Below are 21,243 nucleotides of genomic sequence, written 5' to 3'. Positions count from 1 at the left end.
TTTGCACGATCGGTGGTGCACTCAGGCTTGCAAGGAGACAAAAACAAATGAAAAAGAAAATCAAAGGTTTAATTACACCCTAATCACTGTATTCAGATTTTTCATTCAGCCCTGATGACACAGGTGTATGTCCTCCGGCCTCCGCCATGGCATCTGCCTTTATTGACATGAGACAGAGGACCAGCGCGGTTCTGAAATAGGAGCCATCAGTGTAACAAGTCAGTTTATGACATTTCTTCCCTTCTGAATATTCCTCCGTCACCTGTGAGTGATAATATAGAGCAGAGGAAGGAACCGCAGCAATTCAGCCATGACGTGAAGACCCCGTAAAGTTACAGATCGGGGTCCACCGAGTGCTGAGGAGCAAAGGGCAGAAAGGCACCTATGTTCTGCTGACTCCATAACTGCAGAGTCCAAACCTCCTCTGGTATTAGCACCAGAACAATCACTGCCCACCGCCGGGAGCTTCATAGCTGAGCAGCTGCATGCACATCACCAAGCACAGTCACAAGCATGCAGCCGTACAGCACCAAGCACAGTGACAAGCATCGGATAGAGTGGTATAAAGCCGCCACCACTGGACTCTTGAGCAGAGGAAATGTGTCCTGTGCAGTGCCAGTTCACGCTTCTCCATCTGGCATCTGAATGTCAGGAGAATGTTGCCTGCCTGACTGCATTCTACCCGCTGTAGTTTGGTGGAGGAGGGATAGCGCTATGGGGCAGTTTTCAGGCTTCAGCCTAGACGCTTTAATTTCAGTGATGGGAAATCTCAATATTTCAACATATGTGACACCCCAGGGTCCTGGTCCTCACAGTGGCATTGCTTTCCTCATGGGGAGAGTGATGTCACGCTTGGAAGCGATGGAAGATTCCTCTTAACAGGTAATTAGCACATACAACACCATTCTGACTCCAGGCCAGAAGGGGGAGCTCTACACCCAACTTTAGGGGAGCTGCTCTCTCAGGTCGGGAGGAGGAGTTAGTTGCTGGGCAGTTGTTAGGCAGTTGGGAAGATTTAGTCAGTTGGTGCCAGACAGCAGACTGGAGCCGTCTGAGGCAGAAGGACGGGTGAGGGGCCGTACAGCCTGAAGTGCTGTAGCTCCTACAATCATGGCCAAAAATTTTGAGAATGAGACAAATATTAATTTTTCCCAAGCCTACTGCTTTATGTTTTCTAATGGCAATTTGCATATACTCCTGAATGTCAGAGTGATCAGCTTAACAGCAATTACTGTACTTGCAAAGTCAATATTTGCCCAGAAAATGAACTTTAACCCCCAAAACACATTTCAACATCATTGCAGTCCTGCCTTAAAAGGAGCAGCTAACATCATTTTAGTGATTGATCCATTAACACAGGTGTGGGTGTTGATGAGGACAGGGCTGGCGATCAGTCATGATTAAGTAAGAATGACATCACTGGACACTTTAAAAGGAGGCTGGTGCTTGGTATCATTGTTTCTCTTCAGTTAACCATGGTTATCTCTAAAGAAACACGTGCAGCCATCATTGCACTGCACAAAAATGGCCTAACAGGGAAGAGTATCGCAGCTACAAAGATTGCACCTCAGTCAACAATCTATCGCATCATCAAGAACTTCAAGGAAAGAGCTTCCATTGTTGTCAAAAAGGCTCCAGGGCGCCCAAGAAAGACCAGCAAGCGCCAGGACCGTATCTTAAAACTGTTTCAGCTGCGGGATCGGACTACCAGCAGTGCCGAGCTTGCTCAGGAATGGCAGCAGGCTGGTGTGAGTGCTTCTGCACACACTGTGAGGCGGAGACTCTTTGAGCAAGGCCTGGTTTCAAGGAGGGCAGCAAAGAAGCCACTTCTCTCCAGAAAAAACATCAGGGACCGACTGATATTCTGCAAAAGGTACACGGAGTGGACTGCTGAGGACTGGGCCAAAGTCATTCTCTCTGATGAATCCCCTTTTCGATTGTTTGGGATCTCTGGAAAACAGCTTATTGGGAGAAGAAGAGGTGAGCGCTACCACCAGTCTTGTCTCATGCCAACTGTAAAGCATCCTGAACCCATTCATGTGTGGGGTTGCTTCTCAGCCAAGGGAATCGGCTCACTCACAGTCTTGCCTAAAAACACAGCCATGAATAAAGAATGGTACCAGAATGTCCTCCAAGAGCAACTTCTCCCAACCGTCCAAGAGCAGTTTGGCGCCCAACAATGCCTTTTCCAGCATGATGGAGCACCTTGCCATAAAGCAAAGGTGATAACTAAATGGCTCATGGAACAAAACATAGAGATTTTGGGTCCATGGCCTGGAAACTCCCCAGATCTTAGTCCCATTGAGAACTTGTGGTCAATCATCAAGAGACGGGTGGACAAACAAAAACCAACAAATTCTGGCAAAATGCAAGCATTGATTATGCAAGAATGGACTGCTATCAGTCAGGATTTGGTCCAGAAGTTGATTGAGAGCATGCCAGGGAGAATTGCAGAGGTCTTGAAGAAGAAGGGTCAACACTGCAAATATTGACTTGCTGCATTAACTCATTCTAACTGTCAATATAACCTATTGGTACTCATAATATGATTGCAATTATATTTCTGTATGTGATATAAACATCAGACAAACACTAATAAAAACCAGAGGGCAGCAGATCATGTGAAAATATAATTTTGGTGTCATTCTTAAAAATTTTGGCCATGACTGTAGATAGCGAGATACAGAAGGAAGGACAGCCCTTAGCTAACGTGCCGGAGAGCGAAGCACAGGAGTGTAACAACAGGGGCGAATAGCTGGGACTGGGCTATATCCCTGATTGAGCGCAGACACTGGTAGCCGGAAAACCAACGCTTTTGTGGGACTCTAAGGCTACTTTCACACTAGCGTTAACTGCAATCCGCCGCAATGCGTCGTTTTGCAGAAAAAACGCATCCTGCAAAAGTGCTTGCAGGATGCGTTTTTCCCCATAGACTTGTATTAACGACGCATTGCAACGGATTGCCACACGTCGCATCCGTCATGCTTCTGCGGACCGTCGGGAGCAAAAAACGCTACATGTAACGTTTTTTGCTCCTGACGGACCGCTTTTTCCGACCGCGCATGCGCGGCCGGAACTCCGCCCCCACCTCCCCGCACCTCACAATGGGGCAGCGGATGCACCGGAGAAATGCATCCGCTGCCTCCGTTGTGCAATGCGTTAAACGCTAGCGTCGGAATCTCTCCCCGACGCATTGCGACGGGGAGATTCCTACGCTAGTGTGAAAGTAGCCTAAGACACATAGCAGAAACCGCCCTAACACCCAGGAGACACAGTGACACAGAGCCCAGGTCGTGATAGAGACCCTGTAAAAACGCTCAAGTCACCTGTCCTACGGGTTTGTGTCCCACTTACACAAAGGACAGAGATAACTGAGAGGACCTTGCTACAAAGCCATAAGCAGTAAGGGACTACAACAACACAGCGCTAGAAGGAAGGCTTTTAACTCCACCTGATAAAGTAGGAGTCTGAACTCGCTTCCAAGCCGGCCGGACCCTGCCTGTACCTGTGATCTGGTACCCTGGACTGTGGCTGCCTGCTATCATCAGTAAACCAGGTAAAAAAAAAAGACTGCACAACTGTGTCCTTCGTTCTTTACTGCACCACTCACCATCCTCCATCTATTCACCGGGAGCCCTGGGGACCTACTTCACCTGTGGGAAGTTATACCATCTGGCTGCCATAACATCACCCCAGAGGTCCCCTTTAAGCAGCGTCGGTCACCCCTGACCGAATACCACAGGTGGCGTCACGAACATTTATTATTTTACAAATCCCTTTAAAGACTATCCCTTTAACATGAGGCGCCCAGGTCCAAAGACCGGGTCACTGTCGCCGTGACACATCCCTTTAAGTAACGGACCAGGTACCGAGTACCCCATGGCCCTGGCGGACGTTTCACATACAAGACATTTTAGACCTCAAACCCATCCAACCCAATGGGAATTAACTATAATGGAGATTATGAGCCCGGCCCCCTCCTCCAACATCAGAGTCTGACCTCACATATGCTCTTCTTGATGAATGGTCAAAAATCATTACAGACATCTCCAAAATCTTGTAGAAAAGCTTCCAGGAGAGTGAAAGCTGTTGTAGATGGGGAGGGGAACCAACATCCTACTAATGGCTGTGGATGTAGAATGGGATGCCATGAACAAAAAACATCACATGGACAATGTGTAGATGTCACAATATTTTAGTCCACTCAGTGCAGTGTGTCTTTACTACAGATAAACGTGGATTTAAGGGCCCCTGACCAGGCAGTTGGAGCAGAGACTGTTCTCTTACAAGACAACCCTTAAAATACTAATAGTCTGCCTCCACAACTCTTCGGTGAGCCCATGAGTCCCCCTAGTGGTGGCTGTATGCAGCTGAAACCTGATCATTTATTTCTACGAAGAAATCAGAGGATGGATGTGGTGCAGAAAAACAGTACTCCAACCCTTATAAACTCCGTATTTTTCGGACTATAAGACGCACCGGACCATAAGACGCACCCCAAATTTGCGGTGAAAATTGCAGAAAAAAAGATTTTTTATAAGATGAGGGGTCCGTCTTATTGTCCGAATGTACAGTATCTTACCTGAGGGCTGGCGGTGGCAGAGCAGGGTCACAGGAGGCATGGTGTCGGCAGAGGTGGGGTGATGCGGTGTGGCGTGCACCTGAGCAGGGTTCCTTCCTGCTTAGGTGGGCGATGCCACGGCCTGGTGTCCATGGGAGGGTTGCAGCAGTGATTACCGGCAGAGGTGCTGGTATGAGGAGGTGCTGGGATGAGGAGGTGCTGGGATGAGGAGGCGCAGTGAGAGGTATGGCGTGAGAGGGGTCCCTTTTCCCGGTGAGGTGATGCAGCAGCCCGGTAAGCAGCAAAGCCGGGTGAATCCTGTTGTTATCGGTGGGGGCGGCCATCTTCCTGAAGCCGCGCGTGCGCAGATGAAGCGCTCTGCTTCCCGGGGCTTCAGGAAAATGGCCGCGGGAGGCCGCGCGTGTGCAGATGGAGATCGCGGCGGCCATTTTCCTGAAGCCCCGGGAAGCAGAGCGCTTCATCTGCGCACGCGCGGCTTCAGGAAGATGGCCGCCCCCACCAATAACAACAACAGGATTCACCCGGCTCAGCTGCTTACCGGGCTGCTGCATCACCTCACCGGAGAAAGGGACCCCGCTTACTGCACCTCCTCATCCCCGCACCTCTGCCGCCATGGTAAGCCTGCATTGCGACTATTAGACGCACCCCCAATTTTCCCCCCTTTTTTGGGGGGGAAAAAGTGCGTCTTGTAGTCCGAAAAATATGGTAAGTATTAGATTATTACTACAAAGCGGAACTAATTTGGAAAAAATAAAAAATAATTGGGATACTTAAATCCAGGAGATTGGGGGGACAGTGCAGCTCCTTTTGGCTTGTAAAGCCCAGCATATCCAAACTGATCAACTTCAGTACCAAAAAAAAGTAATATATAACTGGTTCTGGAATCCAAATTATATGTAAAATATTTTTAATTGTCAATCAGAATTTCTCTCGATATTTAAAATGAAAAGTGAACATTTTCTAAAAACCACAAAATATGACATTATACTAATAATGTACAAATAGTTTGATGTGAACAGCGAAGAGCACGAGAATTCAAGAACTGACCTGACCGCCATGAAATGACTGTTCCTCACCTTGAGACCCGGGCTTTTAGGTCCCAGAAGTTTAAGTTTCCATCCACATCCCCCAGGACCAAGGTGTCTCCCTTCCAGGCAATGCAGGAGATACTTCCCATACTGCCCTGTCCACGGCAAGAACAAGGTTATAAAGCAGAAAAAAAACATTAAAGCAATTACCTAAAAGAAAAAACAACAACACAACAGGATAGAAATATATGGAAGTGTTCAGCTATCTATGAACTACAAAGAGAGCTCTGTAAATGGAAAGTAAGTACTTCCGAGCTATGGTGGCATCACCTGGTGAGGATTTAGGCACAAGGATCTAGTGGATTGTTTTTAGAAGGTCAGAAACCCTTTAAATCCCTCATAAACTCAATAATTCTGTGACAAATATAAGATTCTCTCCTCTACATTTTTAGAATCTTGGGTGGTAACTTCTGATGTTATGGATATGCTTTAAAGGGTCATTCTGAAAAGATACATGTCAATCCCTATGTACTGGAGATGGGATAACTTGGTGACTGCTGGGGGTCCGATTGCTGCACAGTGATTTCGAGAACAGAGGTTTGCGTTCTGCAGGCCCGTCCTACACGGAGTAGAGGTGCGCATACTCCACTTCTGCTCCAATCATCATCTATGGGACTTCCAAGGAAAAGACATGACAGTACTCGCTTTCTCTGACTGTCCCACTGACATTAAATGTAGAGGAGCCCAAACTCGTGGACCTCCACTCCACTAAGGGCACCTATCAGTAGGATTAACCTTCCTAAGCCATCTATATGGACATGTAGGTCATAGAAAGTTGAATAAAAAAATACCTTGATATCTGAAATCTTATCACATTTTTTTCTAATACGTAAATAAGCAGTTTGGTCAGGACACAGATCTCCCCGAGAATCTTCCTCCAGGGCTTGTTTTACATGAAAGCAGCATTACCGGTGTGAGACATGTAGATCAGGAGAGCAGACTGTCAGTCATTACATGTCTCACATTGACAACTCCTACCCCTTTGCTATAAAATAAGCTCTGGTGGCCGATCCTCAGGGAGATCTGTATCTGGTCCATAGATTTTAACAGCTTGTTTACATATTTAGAAAAATACATATTTCTCTGGAATAAAATATTGGATCACATAAAATATTGGGTCCCAGATATTAAAGATATAATTTTATTCAGCATCCTACACGTCTATATAGACAGCTTAGGAGGGCTAATCCTACTAACAGATTCCCCTTACGTACGGGAATAAAGACACCTGTTCTCAGAGGCCAGATTTGTAATTGCAGGGGGTCTCAATGGTTGGACCCCAATGATCAGCAAATCATTACCTATCCATTGTTTTTTTTTGGGGGGGAAGTAATAACATTTTAACAGTATGATCAGTAAAGTCTGACCTCTGAGTTTTTTACCGTCTAAGGTGCTGGATATTTCTCTAGTTTCATGCTGTTGACATTTTGATGTAAACTTTAGTGTAAGTTCGCATTACATCTTTATACAAATCCTGTGCCATTAAAGGTTTTTTTTTTTTTGCAATTGTATTGGTAATTTACAGCACAAACTCTGACATATACATGATAAAATCCAGTACATTTCCAAAATGATGACTGCTGTAGAGAAACCGGTGATGCGCTGCTGCTGTTTGGCAAGTCAAGGTCACCAGTCATATAATAAATTGAACAAAAAAAACCCACAGTGTTAATTTCTTGTGCAGCGGGCTGACACTTCGCACTTCGCACGCCCGCAGGGCAGACCTGTCCTTGGCACAAAAGCAAAGAGATGAACTCACATCTGGGGGGATCCTGGCGCTGTCTTTCACACTGTTCCCTTCCACAGTCAGGTGATAAACTTGCCCATCTGTGTCTGCAAACACAAAGTGTTCCCGCGCAGAGATATTCTGGCTCAGCTCCGACTTGCTCTCCGCCTCCTGTAACAGACTAATACGGCAGGTAACGGCTGGCACCGGATACTTAGGAATTCTCTTTACCACTCTTCCTTCTAATTGCCTCATTAGTGCGGCATTAATACACAGCCAGTGGCCACAAAGGAAGATATGTAAGGCTACTTTCACACTAGCGTTAACTGCAATCCGCCGCAATGCGTCGTTTTGCAGAAAAAACGCATCCTGCAAAAGTGATTGCAGGATGCGTTTTTTCCCCATAGACTTGTATTGACGACGCATTGCGACGGATGCATCGTGCTTTGGCGGACCGTCGGGAGCAAAAAACGCTACATGTAACGTTTTTTGCTGACAGACCGCTTTTTCCGACCGCGCATGCGCGGCCGGAACTCCGCCCCCACCTCCCCGCAACTTATAATGGGGCAGCGGATGCGCCGGAGAAATGCATCCGCTGCCTCCGTTGTGCAATGCGTTAAACGCTAGCGTCGGAATCTCTCCCCGACGCATTGCGACGGGGAGATTCCGACGCTAGTGTGAAAGTAGCCTAAGAAGCCTCAAACCAGCAGCTCCTGTGATCAGTGCTTCAGACTAATGTTCTTTTATTTCTATAGAATTCTGGATCTTTCTTCTGCCAAACCACCCACCTGGACAAGAAAGCAATATACTGTAACAGCAGGTATGAGGCATGGCGTCTATGCAGATACACAGAGTGATGCAGGACTTAGTACAAGCGTGCCCACCCTGGTAGACCCCTTCCACTTCTGTATTATATGGACGTCCATTCAGTTGACGCCATGTATTACTTCATGTATAGTCGCCCATACCCTTCCCGTTACAGCTGATCCCTGGGGTCTACAGAAGTTGGATCACATTGATCACTTAATTTATGATGCTGACATGGTAAGACGACATCTATCATAACTAACACATTGCCGTCATCTCTGGATAATGGGATTCTAACAGGAAACTAACGATAGGAATACAATGGTTCAAGCGGTTATACTTACAAGACTAATTCACGACAGATCTTATTGTTACGTGACTTTTCCATGATCCGGTATTTTAATAGATAAAGAGGACCTGACACTTGCCATAAATATGTACTGTTTTACTTGGTGTAAATGCCGCTGTTCTCCTAAATTCGGAGTCATTTTTCTTTCATCCCTCTGCCTCTCCCCTCCTAAAATATTCCCACCTCTTTCCTGTATGGAAATCTGGTCTTTTTAGCCAAATGGGCTTGGTCCGGAGCTCATCTCTATGGGAGTCTTCTTGATGATCACACCCTCTTCACTAAGGAAGGAGAGGGCCATAGCTCAGGAGCGGAGGGGCGCAGGAACAAGAGAAAAACAACAATGCAAGATTTAGGAGAACAGCGGCACCAGGTGAAAAATCACAAGTTTATGGTAAGTGACAAGTCCTTTTTAAGGGAAATCTGTCACCAAGAAAAACTACCCTCGACTACTAGAATGTGTGGATATCTGAAAAGATACAATATATCAATGGGATGTGGGTTTCATCTGCGCTGATGATTCCATTGATCCGAAACCAGGACTTACAATGGTTTCTTGTTAATGCATTTCAAAGTGACACCGTCTCCTTCCTCAGGACAGGCACACACGTTACTTTGCCACCTTACATATGGTTTGTTCCGAGGAAAGTGTCAGTGAGACTATGAAACGCGTTGACAATAAACTAATATTCAAGTTCTGGTTTTGAATCCTTATGATGAACCCCACATCCTATGGTTATACAGTATATGTCACACACGCTCATGGATGATGCAGCGGCTGGTGAGCACATTAGTATTGAACATGACCCTATTGTGCTTTTCATTTTTTACCCAGATATCTGAAAAGAGACAGATTCCCACAATTTTTAGCTCTTCATTGTAATGCATCCCCAGGACTCCTAAACTCTGACAGTCGGCAGGACTCCTAACTGAATACTGAGCACAGACATTTGCAGGATTACTGTGCAGGAGGAAGAGTTTAGAAATAACAATTATATCATTGGAATCTGTGTCTCATCAGTTTCCAGACACAGTAGTGTAGGGTGATTTTTCAGAGGGACAGACTCCATTTGAGCACCTCCAAGCATACAGTATACAGCCTTCTGCTGAGGCTAGCAGAGCTCCATTCTGCTGATTTGTCTTGTTCACATCATAACATTATGTTATATTCTTGGCAGTATCTTATGCTATAAAACAGGCCTCATTATTAGCAGCCAGCTGGAGTTACACACTTTGCCCATTCTTTGCAATTTCTAAAACAGTTTTCCTCTTCCATGTCTGAACTGTGACATACAGAATATGGTGAGGAGTCGTTGAACTATTAGTACAGTGCTCAGGAGCTGGCAGATGTCTCACCTGATGACCGAGGACTCAACATTGCTCAGATCACTGTCTGAAGAGACCGTCTGACGTGCCATCGCCTCGCGAGCGGCCATCTGTTTCTTACGAAGGCTCTTCAGATTGTGAGAAGGAGACCACTCCTGAGAGACAGAGACGTGGAAGCTGCAGTTATAATGCCGAGTAAAGCAGAAATCAAATATTCGACCGACGGGGATGATTTCACTGCTGATCAGAAGCAGCGCTTTCATGCACATGACAGTGCGACAAACACCCAGTGTTCGTGCAGCCGGACCCGAACAGTAACACGGACTTCCTGGTGAAGTCCATGTTCGGTGTCCGTGCTCGAACAGTAGGTAGGTGTTCGGTACAGATGCCGAACTTTACTCTTCAGGTTCGCCAACCTCTAATGTTGACATTTGCGATTAAAGGGGTTGTCTCATCTTGCTAAAAAGGGTAAAATTGCAAAGTGCTTGTAAAAAACAAAACATCTAATTTAAAAGCCTTTCTGTTCATGAGAATGGACTGATATTTAATTGTACAGTGTGTTGCTGTTGCTACTTGCCAGGGTCACCGGCCACCTCTGTAGTCCATGACCGGCGAGTAGTCTCCTAGGCAAGGAGCAGATATTTGTAAGAACTGCACTGACACTAGATCTGTCCATCTTTAGCCCCTTAGGCTCCATTGATGCTGCAAAGACAAACCTGCACAATTCGGGCCAGCAGTGCGACTATGCCGATGGCCCAACTGGTCGCTCATGAACAAAAAAACATGGCACACCCCTTTAATAATTCCTTACGAATGAAGATATTGTAAGTGATCATTTCACGTGATCCTGCAGATCAGCGTGCTGTAAATGTATCTGACTGTGTGTGTGTATATATATATATATATATATATATATATATATATATATATATATATATATATACATACACATACATACATACATATTATATATATATATATATATATATATATATATATATATATATATATATGTATATATGTATCTGCATTGCGGGTGACGAATATATTATCAACTTGTTGTAGAACCTCCGTGATAATTACAAGACGTCAGCAAGCGGAATAGGTCGTGCTCTAAATACAGGGATTTTTGTGTACTCACCGTAAAATCCTTTCCTCCAAGCCAATCATTGGGGACACAGGACCATGGGTGTTATGCTGCTGCCACTAGGAGGACCCTAAGTAATAGAGAAAGAATAGCTCCTCCCCTGCAGTATACACCCTCTTGCTGGCTCCAAGTGAACCAGTTCGGTAACAAAGCAGTAGGAGCTTAACATTTAACCAGGATGAACTATGTCAAAACCAAGCCAACACAGAAAACCAAAGCCGTTAGGCTAACAGGGTGGGTGCTGTGTCCCCCAATGATTGGCTCGGAGAAAAAGATTTTACAGTGAGTACACAAAAATCCCTGTTTCTCCTACGCCTCATTAGAGGACACAGGACCATGGGACGTCCTAAAGCAGTCCCTGGGTGGGGAACAATCATCTGTAATTGCTCCTTGTACCCACAGGTTACAGATGCGGCACAGCCGCCTGCAAAATTCATCTGCCGACGGTCGCATCTGCCGAGGCCTGAGAATGCAGACTGGACCAGGTCGCAGCTCTGAAAACTTGTGCAGCCAAAGCTTGGTGCCGGATGGCGCAAGACACACCCACTGATCGAGTGGAATGAGCCTTAATCCCTGCTGGGACAGGATGACATCTGACTCGGTAGGACTCCTGAATAGCTGAACGAATCCATTTGGCTATTGTCGCCTTGGAAGCGGGAAACCCCTTCCTTGGCTCTTCCGGGAGCACAAACATGGCATCCGACCTGTGGAAGGACGCCGTCCGCGAGACGTATCTCTTGAGAGCTCTCACTAAATCAAGTGTGTGGAGGGCCTTCTCGATGCGATGTACTGGTGCCAGACAGAGAGACGGTAAGACAATCTCCTGATTGAGATGAAAGGATGAGACAACTTTTGGCAAAAAGGACGGGGATGTTCTCAAAACCACCTTATCCTGATGAAAATTCAGGAACGGAACTTGACAAGACAAAGCCGCCAGCACTGAGACTGGTCTAATGGATGTGACAGCAACCATGAAGGCAACCTTCCATGAAAGGAAGGACAGGGAAACCTTCTGTAGAGGTTCGAAAGGAGCTTCTTGCAAGACTCCAAGGACCAGATTAAGGTATCATGGTTCCAACGGCATCTTATAGGGAGGCACCCTATGGGAGACTCCCTGAATGAACGTCTTCACTTGTAATCTGTTGGCAATCCTGCGTTGGAACAGAACGGACAGGGCTGAAATCTGCCCCTTGAGAGAACTAAGGGAGAGACCTAAGTCCAAACCCGTTTGTAAAAATTCGAGGATGGAAGGAATGGAAAATTACACTAGGAAAAGCAGGTTTTCCAAGTGCGATGATAAATGCGCATAGACGTAGGCTTTCCAGCGCTGATGATGGTAGAGATGACTTCCGGAGAGAAACCTGCCTGGGTTAGAACCCAGGACTCAACGGCCATGCCGTCAAACACAGGACCTCGGAGTTCTGGTGGTAAATGGGGCCCTGTGATAGCAGGTCTGCGCGATTTGGTAATCGCCAGGGAGCATCGGCGACTAGTTAAACTAGTTCCGCGTACCACGCCCGGCGCGGCCAATCTGGTGCAATAAGGATTACCGGTATTCCCTCCGCTCTGATCTTCTTGATGACTCTCGGCAGTAAGGGAAGTGGGGGAAATATGTACGGAAGCCGAAAATGATGCCACGGGAGTGCAAGTGCATCTACCCCGATGGCTGCTGGATCGTGGGACCGAGTTATTAAGTCGGGAACCTTGGAATTTAGCCGAGAGGCCATCAGATCCACGTCCGGAGTTCCCCAACGACAGCAGATCTGGTGGAAGATCTACGGATGGAGAGACCACTCCCCGGAGTCAAGGCCTTGTCGACTGAGGAAATCTTCCTCCCAATTGTCTACTTCCAGGATGTGAACCGCAGAAATCATTGATCGGTTTTCCTCGGCCCAACGGAGAATGTAGCCTACCTCATTCATGGCTACCATGCTGCGGGTTCCCCCTTGTCGGTTGATGTATGCCACTGCCGTGGCATTGTCGGACTGAATCCTGATGGGACGACCCGCCAGGAAGGGATGGCATTGGAGAAGAGCTAACCTGATTGCCCGAATTTCTAAGAAGTTGATCGGAAGGCGTGATTCCTGAAGTGACCAGCGGCCCTGACCAGTGTGATGTAAGAACACCGCTCACCAGCCTAGAAGACTGGCATCTGTTGTCACAACTAGCCAATGTACTGGAAGAAAAGACTTCCCTTGATTCAGGGAGGACTTTAATGTCCACCACCTGATATACTGTCTGACTCGCTGGGGAAGCAAGAACCGACGGTCGATGGAGAACGGGTTCCTGTCCCAAACAGACAGGAGTGCATGCTGTAAGGGACGGAGGTGTAATTGGGCAAATGGAACCCCCTCCAAGGCTGTTACCATCCTGCCGAGGACTCTCATACCGAAGCGCAGAGAGTGAGTGCGAGGTTGAGAGAGCTTTTGAGCCTCCCATTGTAAGACTGAGATCTTTTACGGGGGAAGAAGCACCAACCCCTGGGACGAGTCCAGTATCATTCCTAGAAAAGAAAACTCGCTGAGCCGCTACTGGGGAAGATTTTTTGAAGTTTATCTTCCAACCCAGGTGAGAAAGAGAATCTATTGTGATGTTCACGGCCTCCTTGCAGGCGCGGAAAGAGGGCCCTTGGATGAAGATATCATCTAGATAAGGTAGCACCACCACGCCTCGGGTGTGAAGGATGGCCACGGCGGCCGCCATGACCTTGGTAAATACCGAGGGAGCGGTGGCGAGGCCGAAAGACAAAGCAACGAATTGGAAGTGTTGTTCCTGAACTGCGAAGGGAAGGAACCTCTGGAGAGAAGGGAAAAATGGAATGTGGAGGTACGCGTCCTGGATGTCTATAGACGCCAGGAACTCGCTTTTTTCCATGGAGGCGATGACAGAACGAAGCGATTCCATTCGGAAAAGTCATACCCTGACGAACTTGTTCAGCAGTTTTAGGTCCAGTATGGGCCGTATTGTACTGTCCTTCTTTGGAACAATGAACAGGTTTGAATAAAAACCTTGTGCAGGCATGTACTACGGATGACAGAGAATGAACTTCAATCCGATATTGCAGCCAGCATGCAGCCAGCGGGTAAGGAAAGGGTGGATCAAACACCCGAAAACCCCGCCTCTATGGCTGAAGATTGTTCCCTCCAAATTCAGGTGACAGTGTCCCTTTAAGCTATGTTTCTGCAGCTTACCCAGGTCCTGTGTCTTGAGTCCCCGGGGGAGGTTCGCAATGTGTCCACAGAAATCACTAATCCCTGAAGCTGTGATTGAAAACGCTGGAGCAGCGCTGCAGCATCAGCCCTGTGGGTGTCCAAAGATGGCCGCCGAGATCAGGAACAGAAGGCGCTTCTCGCAGAACGAGAAGCGCCAGAGAGTGAGCGGCGGTAACCGCCGTTGGGCGGAGCCAACGTTCCGGCCTGAACGAGAGAAAAGCCGTGGGCTAAATTTTAAGCTTGCGGTTGCGGCCTGCAGCACCACAGCCGTTATTTGTGCGGACCGACATGACCCACGCACCCGGGCTTTAAGGTATATGTGGACCTCCCTTATCCCAGGGAGCAGGACCCCCCAGCCCCTCAGGTGTACTCACGGTAGATGCCGTAAGCCGGTGCTCAATCCACCGTCGCCATAGTCAGGGAGGGGGTCGAGAGCTTCTGCCGCCTTCCATCATCCGCTATAACAGTGGTGATGCAGTGGGGGGCTGCACGGATGCCATAAACATCATGTCTGGCTATGCACCTGGCTTCAGGAGAGGTAAATGGAGGGCTACTCCATGTGGTTGCCTGCTATAGAGGGGGGAGATCGGAACGCGAAGGAACCGTTGCCCGTGAGGTGAGCTCAGGGCTGGCATCCAACGGTGCAGGAAAGGGTACGGGGAGGGACGCTCCGCGTTCTCGCCTGTTGATGGTTCGTGGGAGATCGGCACCTAGAAAGGATCCGTCGTCCCCATTCACTCCATTAAGGGAAAAATAGAATAAAAATAAAAACGGTGGGGTCTGAAAGCAGACACAAGTGCCTCCTACAGTCATTAATCAAGAACTGGTTCACTCTGGAACCAGCAGGAGGGTGTATACTGCAGGGGAGGAGCTATTCTTTCTGTATTACTTGGTGTCCTCCTAGTGGCAGCAGCATAACACCCATGGTCCTATGTCCCCCAATGAGGAGTAGGAGAAAATGGCTTTTACGAGATCTCTTAGCATGTTCTCCTGCCTTAACTGCAATGAATCACCCGTCCATCAAGGAAGATCAGAACCTACCAAGGCTGTCACAGTTGGGAAGACCTTGGACATTTCCCGCAGCAAGGTGCACGTCCTGATATCCCATAATTCCATTGGCTTGTCTTTAAACACCACAACCAGGTACTGCCTGGAATACACAAGGACAGATGTCAGATCTGCATCATCTTCTCTTCATGATGTAGGAGCAGAGACATCAGCACTGCAGCTATAGTAAATCTGTATCTCGAGCAGAAAAAGCAGACACCTGTCACACACAGAAATGACTCAGGAGAAGCAAAGATCACTGCCACCTATAACATAACATTTCTGATAATGTACGGCAATACAGGAGCACTTACTTCAGATGAGACACTTTAATCATTTCCATGGGTGGCTCATCGTTGCCCCTCTCACCTCTGAAAACCATACTTTTACCTGAAATTAAAGAAAAAAAAATCGTTCATATGACATACAGAGGAACATGTCCGCTTTATAATGACTTTCATCCCACATAAAGGCGGCTCACGTCAGCTGAAGGTCCACCAGATCTAACACACAACCTATTCCTGTGACTGTCCTGAATTGTTTTTTCTCTCATGCTTTTTGTTAATTTCCCAAGTCACTTTCAACATTTTAAAAAATATCCTGAAATCTTGCAGTTTTCACCGTCGACCCAAATGTAAGGCTGATGCTTCCTGTTCTGTAGAAACCTCCAGGATCACACCATTGACAAGAGGTGTAGAGGCTACAGCTCACCTCCTCCACATCCCTGCACAAGGTCCTCTGCACAGGACATAGAGCATGCTTAAAATACTCTTATAATTTGTCACAACTATTGTTCTGTGGTCCATGCGGTCGCTGTTCATATCATATCTTTCCGATTTTAATAAGTGAATACAGAAGAAACAATCCTCCAATGGCAGCTTGTACTTTCTGAAATAACCCAAATCAAAAACTAGATTTACTGTGATTAAATGTGCAGCAAATTCATAATGAAACATCTGCACTAGTCTTTGTGAGGGGAACGTGTCTATGGATTTTACGCTCTGCCGAATATGAAACTCGTCACTTTTCTGCAGCATTATAGAGAAAGCTTTAAATGGTCACTGGCATTTCAACAAACGCAATTTACTAAGTGGCACAAACACAAATCACTTTATTTAAAGAAAATTATGTCTTACTGACAGGCAGCCATGAAAGGTGGGGTGCCGCCTTCGGGGGTGGAATCGGAGCAGGGCTCCAACTTGCCCGTGTCCCAGGCTACTCAGGGGTCCCAAGACGCCAGGTTCCCATGGATCAGATATGTGGTGGGAGGATCCTTTCTCTCCGCCCTCCTCAACCCTTCCTCTGTCTCTCTGGGCAGAGGGTGGACATTGGGCGTTACCTCAGCAGTGTCAGGTGAACCAAGAGAGGGATATTTAAACCCGCCATATCCTCTTGCTCACCACTGATTATTCGCTTGCACTTCAGTAGTTCTTGGTGAGCATTTCTTTGGTTTGTCTCTGGTTCTGGTGCAATGTGCCCTCTGGTTCTTACATCCCTGTTTATGCTCCCTGACCTTCCATGTTTAGTTTGCTAGGTTCGTCTCTGCCTTACCGGTATAGTTTTCTGGTGTGTTTGACCCAACTGTGGCCAGTGTGCTCAGCCACCAGACACCCCGCTATTGGCACCAGGGAAGGGTTCTGCAAAAGTCCCCCTCCATTTAGTGGGAGCAGGTGAAGAGCATTCCCGGCCCCCAAGGGTGTGCATAAGTGAGATGGCTTGTGCCAAGTGTGTCTGGCATATTGCTATTGCTGGCCTTCAGTCCGGTCATCTCACCACCACTTACCCCTTTATAAGTGCCCTTAAGTGAAAGCCACTAGGTATCTCACTACTTGCTGTCCACTGTGTTAGGTGAACTCTGGTCTCTAGCGAAGAATTAAAGGAAGTAAGGACGGACCTTTGCTTTTAACTATCGTACATAGAGCAGATAAAGCCTTGAGATCACCTTTGCATGCCACAGATAATGTGAAGAAAAATATACATAAACAAATGGGGCAGTAATTGGATTGGGTCAAACAGGGGATAATAACCATAGCCATTTATGCCACGGTCACAATGCTGTCAGCTTGATCTCTCCTCTGTCAGTAGTTAGTATACTAACCAGCTTGATCTCTCCTGTCAGTAGTTAGTATACTAACCAGCTTGATCTCTCCTGTCAGTAGTTAGTATACTAACCAGCTTGATCTCTCCTCTGTCAGTAGTTAGTATACTAACCAGCTTGATCTCACCTATCAGTAGTTAGTATACTAACCAGCTTGATCTCTCCTCTGTCAGTAGTTAGTATACTAACCAGCTTGATCTCACCTCTGTCAGTAGTTAGTATACTAACCAGCTTGATCTCACCTCTGTCAGTAGTTAGTATACTAACCAGCTTGATCTCTCCTCTGTCAGTAGTTAGTATACTAACCAGCTTGATCTCTCCTGTCAGTAGTTAGTATACTAACCAGCTTGATCTCTCCTCTGTCAGTATACTAACCAGCTTGATCTCTCCTGTCAGTAGTTAGTATACTAACCAGCTTGATCTCACCTCTGTCAGTAGTTAGTATACTAACCAGCTTGATCTCACCTATCAGTAGTTAGTATACTAACCAGCTTGATCTCTCCTCTGTCAGTAGTTAGTATACTAACCAGCTTGATCTCACCTCTGTCAGTAGTTAGTATACTAACGAGCTTGATCTCTCCTCTGTCAGTAGTTAGTATACTAACCAGCTTGATCTCTCCTGTCAGTAGTTAGTATACTAACCAGCTTGATCTCTCCTGTCAGTAGTTAGTATACTAACCAGCTTGATCTCTCCTGTCAGTAGTTAGTATACTAACCAGCTTGATCTCTCCTCTGTCAGTAGTTAGTATACTAACCAGCTTGATCTCTCCTCTGTCAGTAGTTAGTATACTAACCAGCTTGATCTCTCCTGTCAGTAGTTAGTATACTAACCAGCTTGATCTCTCCTCTGTCAGTAGTTAGTATACTAACCAGCTTGATCTCACCTGTCAGTAGTTAGTATACTAACCAGCTTGATCTCTCCTCTGTCAGTAGTTAGTATACTAACCAGCTTGATCTCACCTGTCAGTAGTTAGTATACTAACCAGCTTGATCTCTCCTCTGTCAGTAGTTAGTATACTAACCAGCTTGATCTCTCCTGTCAGTAGTTAGTATACTAACCAGCTTGATCTCACCTCTATCAGTAGTTAGTAAACTAACCAGCATGATCTCTCCTCTGTCAGTAGTTAGTATACTAACCAGCTTGATCTCTCCTGTCAGTAGTTAGTATACTAACCAGCTTGATCTCTCCTCTGTCAGTAGTTAGTATACTAACCAGCTTGATCTCTCCTCTGTCAGCAGTTAGTATACTAACCAGCTTGATCTCTCCTCTGTCAGCAGTTAGTATACTAACCAGCTTGATCTCTCCTGTCAGTAGTTAGTATACTAACCAGCTTGATCTCTCCTGTCAGTAGTTAGTATACTAACCAGCTTGATCTCTCCTGTCAGTAGTTAGTATACTAACCAGCTTGATCTCTCCTGTCAGTAGTTAGTATACTAACCAGCTTGATCTCACCTCTATCAGTAGTTAGTATACTAACCAGCTTGATCTCTCCTCTGTCAGCAGTTAGTATACTAACCAGCTTGATCTCTCCTGTCAGTAGTTAGTATACTAACCAGCTTGATCTCTCCTCTGTCAGCAGTTAGTATACTAACCAGCTTGATCTCTCCTCTGTCAGCAGTTAGTATACTAACCAGCTTGATCTCTCCTGTCAGTAGTTAGTATACTAACCAGCTTGATCTCTCCTGTCAGTAGTTAGTATACTAACCAGCTTGATCTCTCCTCTGTCAGTAGTTAGTATACTAACCAGCTTGATCTCTCCTCTGTCAGTAGTTAGTATACTAACCAGCTTGATCTCTCCTCTGTCAGCAGTTAGTATACTAACCAGCTTGATCTCTCCTGTCAGTAGTTAGTATACTAACCAGCTTGATCTCACCTCTGTCAGTAGTTAGTATACTAACCAGCTTGATCTCTCCTGTCAGTAGGTAGTATACTAACCAGCTTGATCTCACCTGTCAGTAGTTAGTATACTAACCAGCTTGATCTCTCCTCTGTCAGTAGTATACTAACCAGCTAGATCTCTCCTGTCAGTAGTTAGTATACTAACCAGCTTGATCTCACCTGTCAGTAGTTAGTATACTAACCAGCTTGATCTCTCCTCTGTCAGTAGTTAGTATACTAACCAGCTTGATCTCTCCTGTCAGTAGTTAGTATACTAACCAGCTTGATCTCACCTCTATCAGTAGTTAGTAAACTAACCAGCTTGATCTCTCCTGTCAGTAGTTAGTATACTAACCAGCTTGATCTCTCCTGTCAGTAGTTAGTATACTAACCAGCTTGATCTCTCCTCTGTCAGTAGTTAGTATACTAACCAGCTTGATCTCTCCTCTGTCAGCAGTTAGTATACTAACCAGCTTGATCTCTCCTCTGTCAGCAGTTAGTATACTAACCAGCTTGATCTCTCCTCTGTCAGCAGTTAGTATACTAACCAGCTTGATCTCTCCTGTCAGTAGTTAGTATACTAACCAGCTTGATCTCTCCTGTCAGTAGTTAGTATACTAACCAGCTTGATCTCTCCTGTCAGTAGTTAGTATACTAACCAGCTTGATCTCTCCTGTCAGTAGTTAGTATACTAACCAGCTTGATCTCTCCTGTCAGTAGTTAGTATACTAACCAGCTTGATCTCACCTCTATCAGTAGTTAGTAAACTAACCAGCTTGATCTCTCCTGTCAGTAGTTAGTATACTAACCAGCTTGATCTCTCCTCTGTCAGTAGTTAGTATACTAACCAGCTTGATCTCTCCTCTGTCAGTAGTTAGTATACTAACCAGCTTGATCTCTCCTCTGTCAGCAGTTAGTATACTAACCAGCTTGATCTCTCCTCTGTCAGCAGTTAGTATACTAACCAGCTTGATCTCTCCTGTCAGTAGTTAGTATACTAACCAGCTTGATCTCACCTCTGTCAGTAGTTAGTATACTAACCAGCTTGATCTCTCCTGTCAGTAGTTAGTATACTAACCAGCTTGATCTCTCCTGTCAGTAGTTAGTATACTAACCAGCTTGATCTCTCCTCTGTCAGTAGTTAGTATACTAACCAGCTTGATCTCTCCTGTCAGTAGTTAGTATACTAACCAGCTTGATCTCTCCTCTGTCAGTAGTTAGTATACTAACCAGCTTGATCTCTCCTCTGTCAGTAGTTAGTATACTAACCAGCTTGATCTCTCCTCTGTCAGCAGTTAGTATACTAACCAGCTTGATCTCTCCTGTCAGTAGTTAGTATACTAACCAGCTTGATCTCACCTCTGTCAGTAGTTAGTATACTAACCAGCTTGATCTCTCCTGTCAGTAGTTAGTATACTAACCAGCTTGATCTCACCTGTCAGTAGTTAGTATACTAACCAGCTTGATCTCTCCTCTGTCAGTAGTATACTAACCAGCTAGATCTCTCCTGTCAGTAGTTAGTATACTAACCAGCTTGATCTCACCTGTCAGTAGTTAGTATACTAACCAGCTTGATCTCTCCTCTGTCAGTAGTTAGTATACTAACCAGCTTGATCTCTCCTGTCAGTAGTTAGTATACTAACCAGCTTGATCTCACCTCTATCAGTAGTTAGTAAACTAACCAGCTTGATCTCTCCTGTCAGTAGTTAGTATACTAACCAGCTTGATCTCTCCTGTCAGTAGTTAGTATACTAACCAGCTTGATCTCTCCTCTGTCAGTAGTTAGTATACTAACCAGCTTGATCTCTCCTCTGTCAGCAGTTAGTATACTAACCAGCTTGATCTCTCCTCTGTCAGCAGTTAGTATACTAACCAGCTTGATCTCTCCTGTCAGTAGTTAGTATACTAACCAGCTTGATCTCTCCTGTCAGTAGTTAGTATACTAACCAGCTTGATCTCTCCTGTCAGTAGTTAGTATACTAACC

The 21,243-nt window shown here is 46.0% G+C and overlaps 1 protein-coding gene across 7 annotated transcripts in view; it reads right to left on the bottom strand.

Annotated features, from left to right (window-relative positions):
- The window catches only part of WDR11 (WD repeat domain 11), a 113,743-nt gene that overhangs the window by 18,730 nt on the left and 73,770 nt on the right, over positions 1 to 21,243 (bottom strand). For all 7 annotated transcript variants that reach the window (XM_069753654.1, XM_069753655.1, XM_069753657.1 and 4 more), the window contains exons 13-17: positions 15,596 to 15,671; positions 15,276 to 15,384; positions 9,906 to 10,030; positions 7,430 to 7,577; positions 5,659 to 5,765 (exon numbers count right to left, since the gene is read on the bottom strand). In XM_069753654.1, the coding sequence (XP_069609755.1) occupies positions 5,659 to 5,765; positions 7,430 to 7,577; positions 9,906 to 10,030; positions 15,276 to 15,384; positions 15,596 to 15,671 (565 nt within the window). The remainder of the gene's footprint in view (positions 1 to 5,658; positions 5,766 to 7,429; positions 7,578 to 9,905; positions 10,031 to 15,275; positions 15,385 to 15,595; positions 15,672 to 21,243) is intronic.

This window comes from Ranitomeya imitator, chromosome 2 (assembly GCF_032444005.1).
Source record: "Ranitomeya imitator isolate aRanImi1 chromosome 2, aRanImi1.pri, whole genome shotgun sequence".
Classification (NCBI taxonomy): domain Eukaryota; kingdom Metazoa; phylum Chordata; class Amphibia; order Anura; family Dendrobatidae; genus Ranitomeya; species Ranitomeya imitator.
The sequence above is the reverse complement of the archived record's forward strand: the minus strand, read 5'-3'. Positions and strand labels throughout refer to the sequence as shown.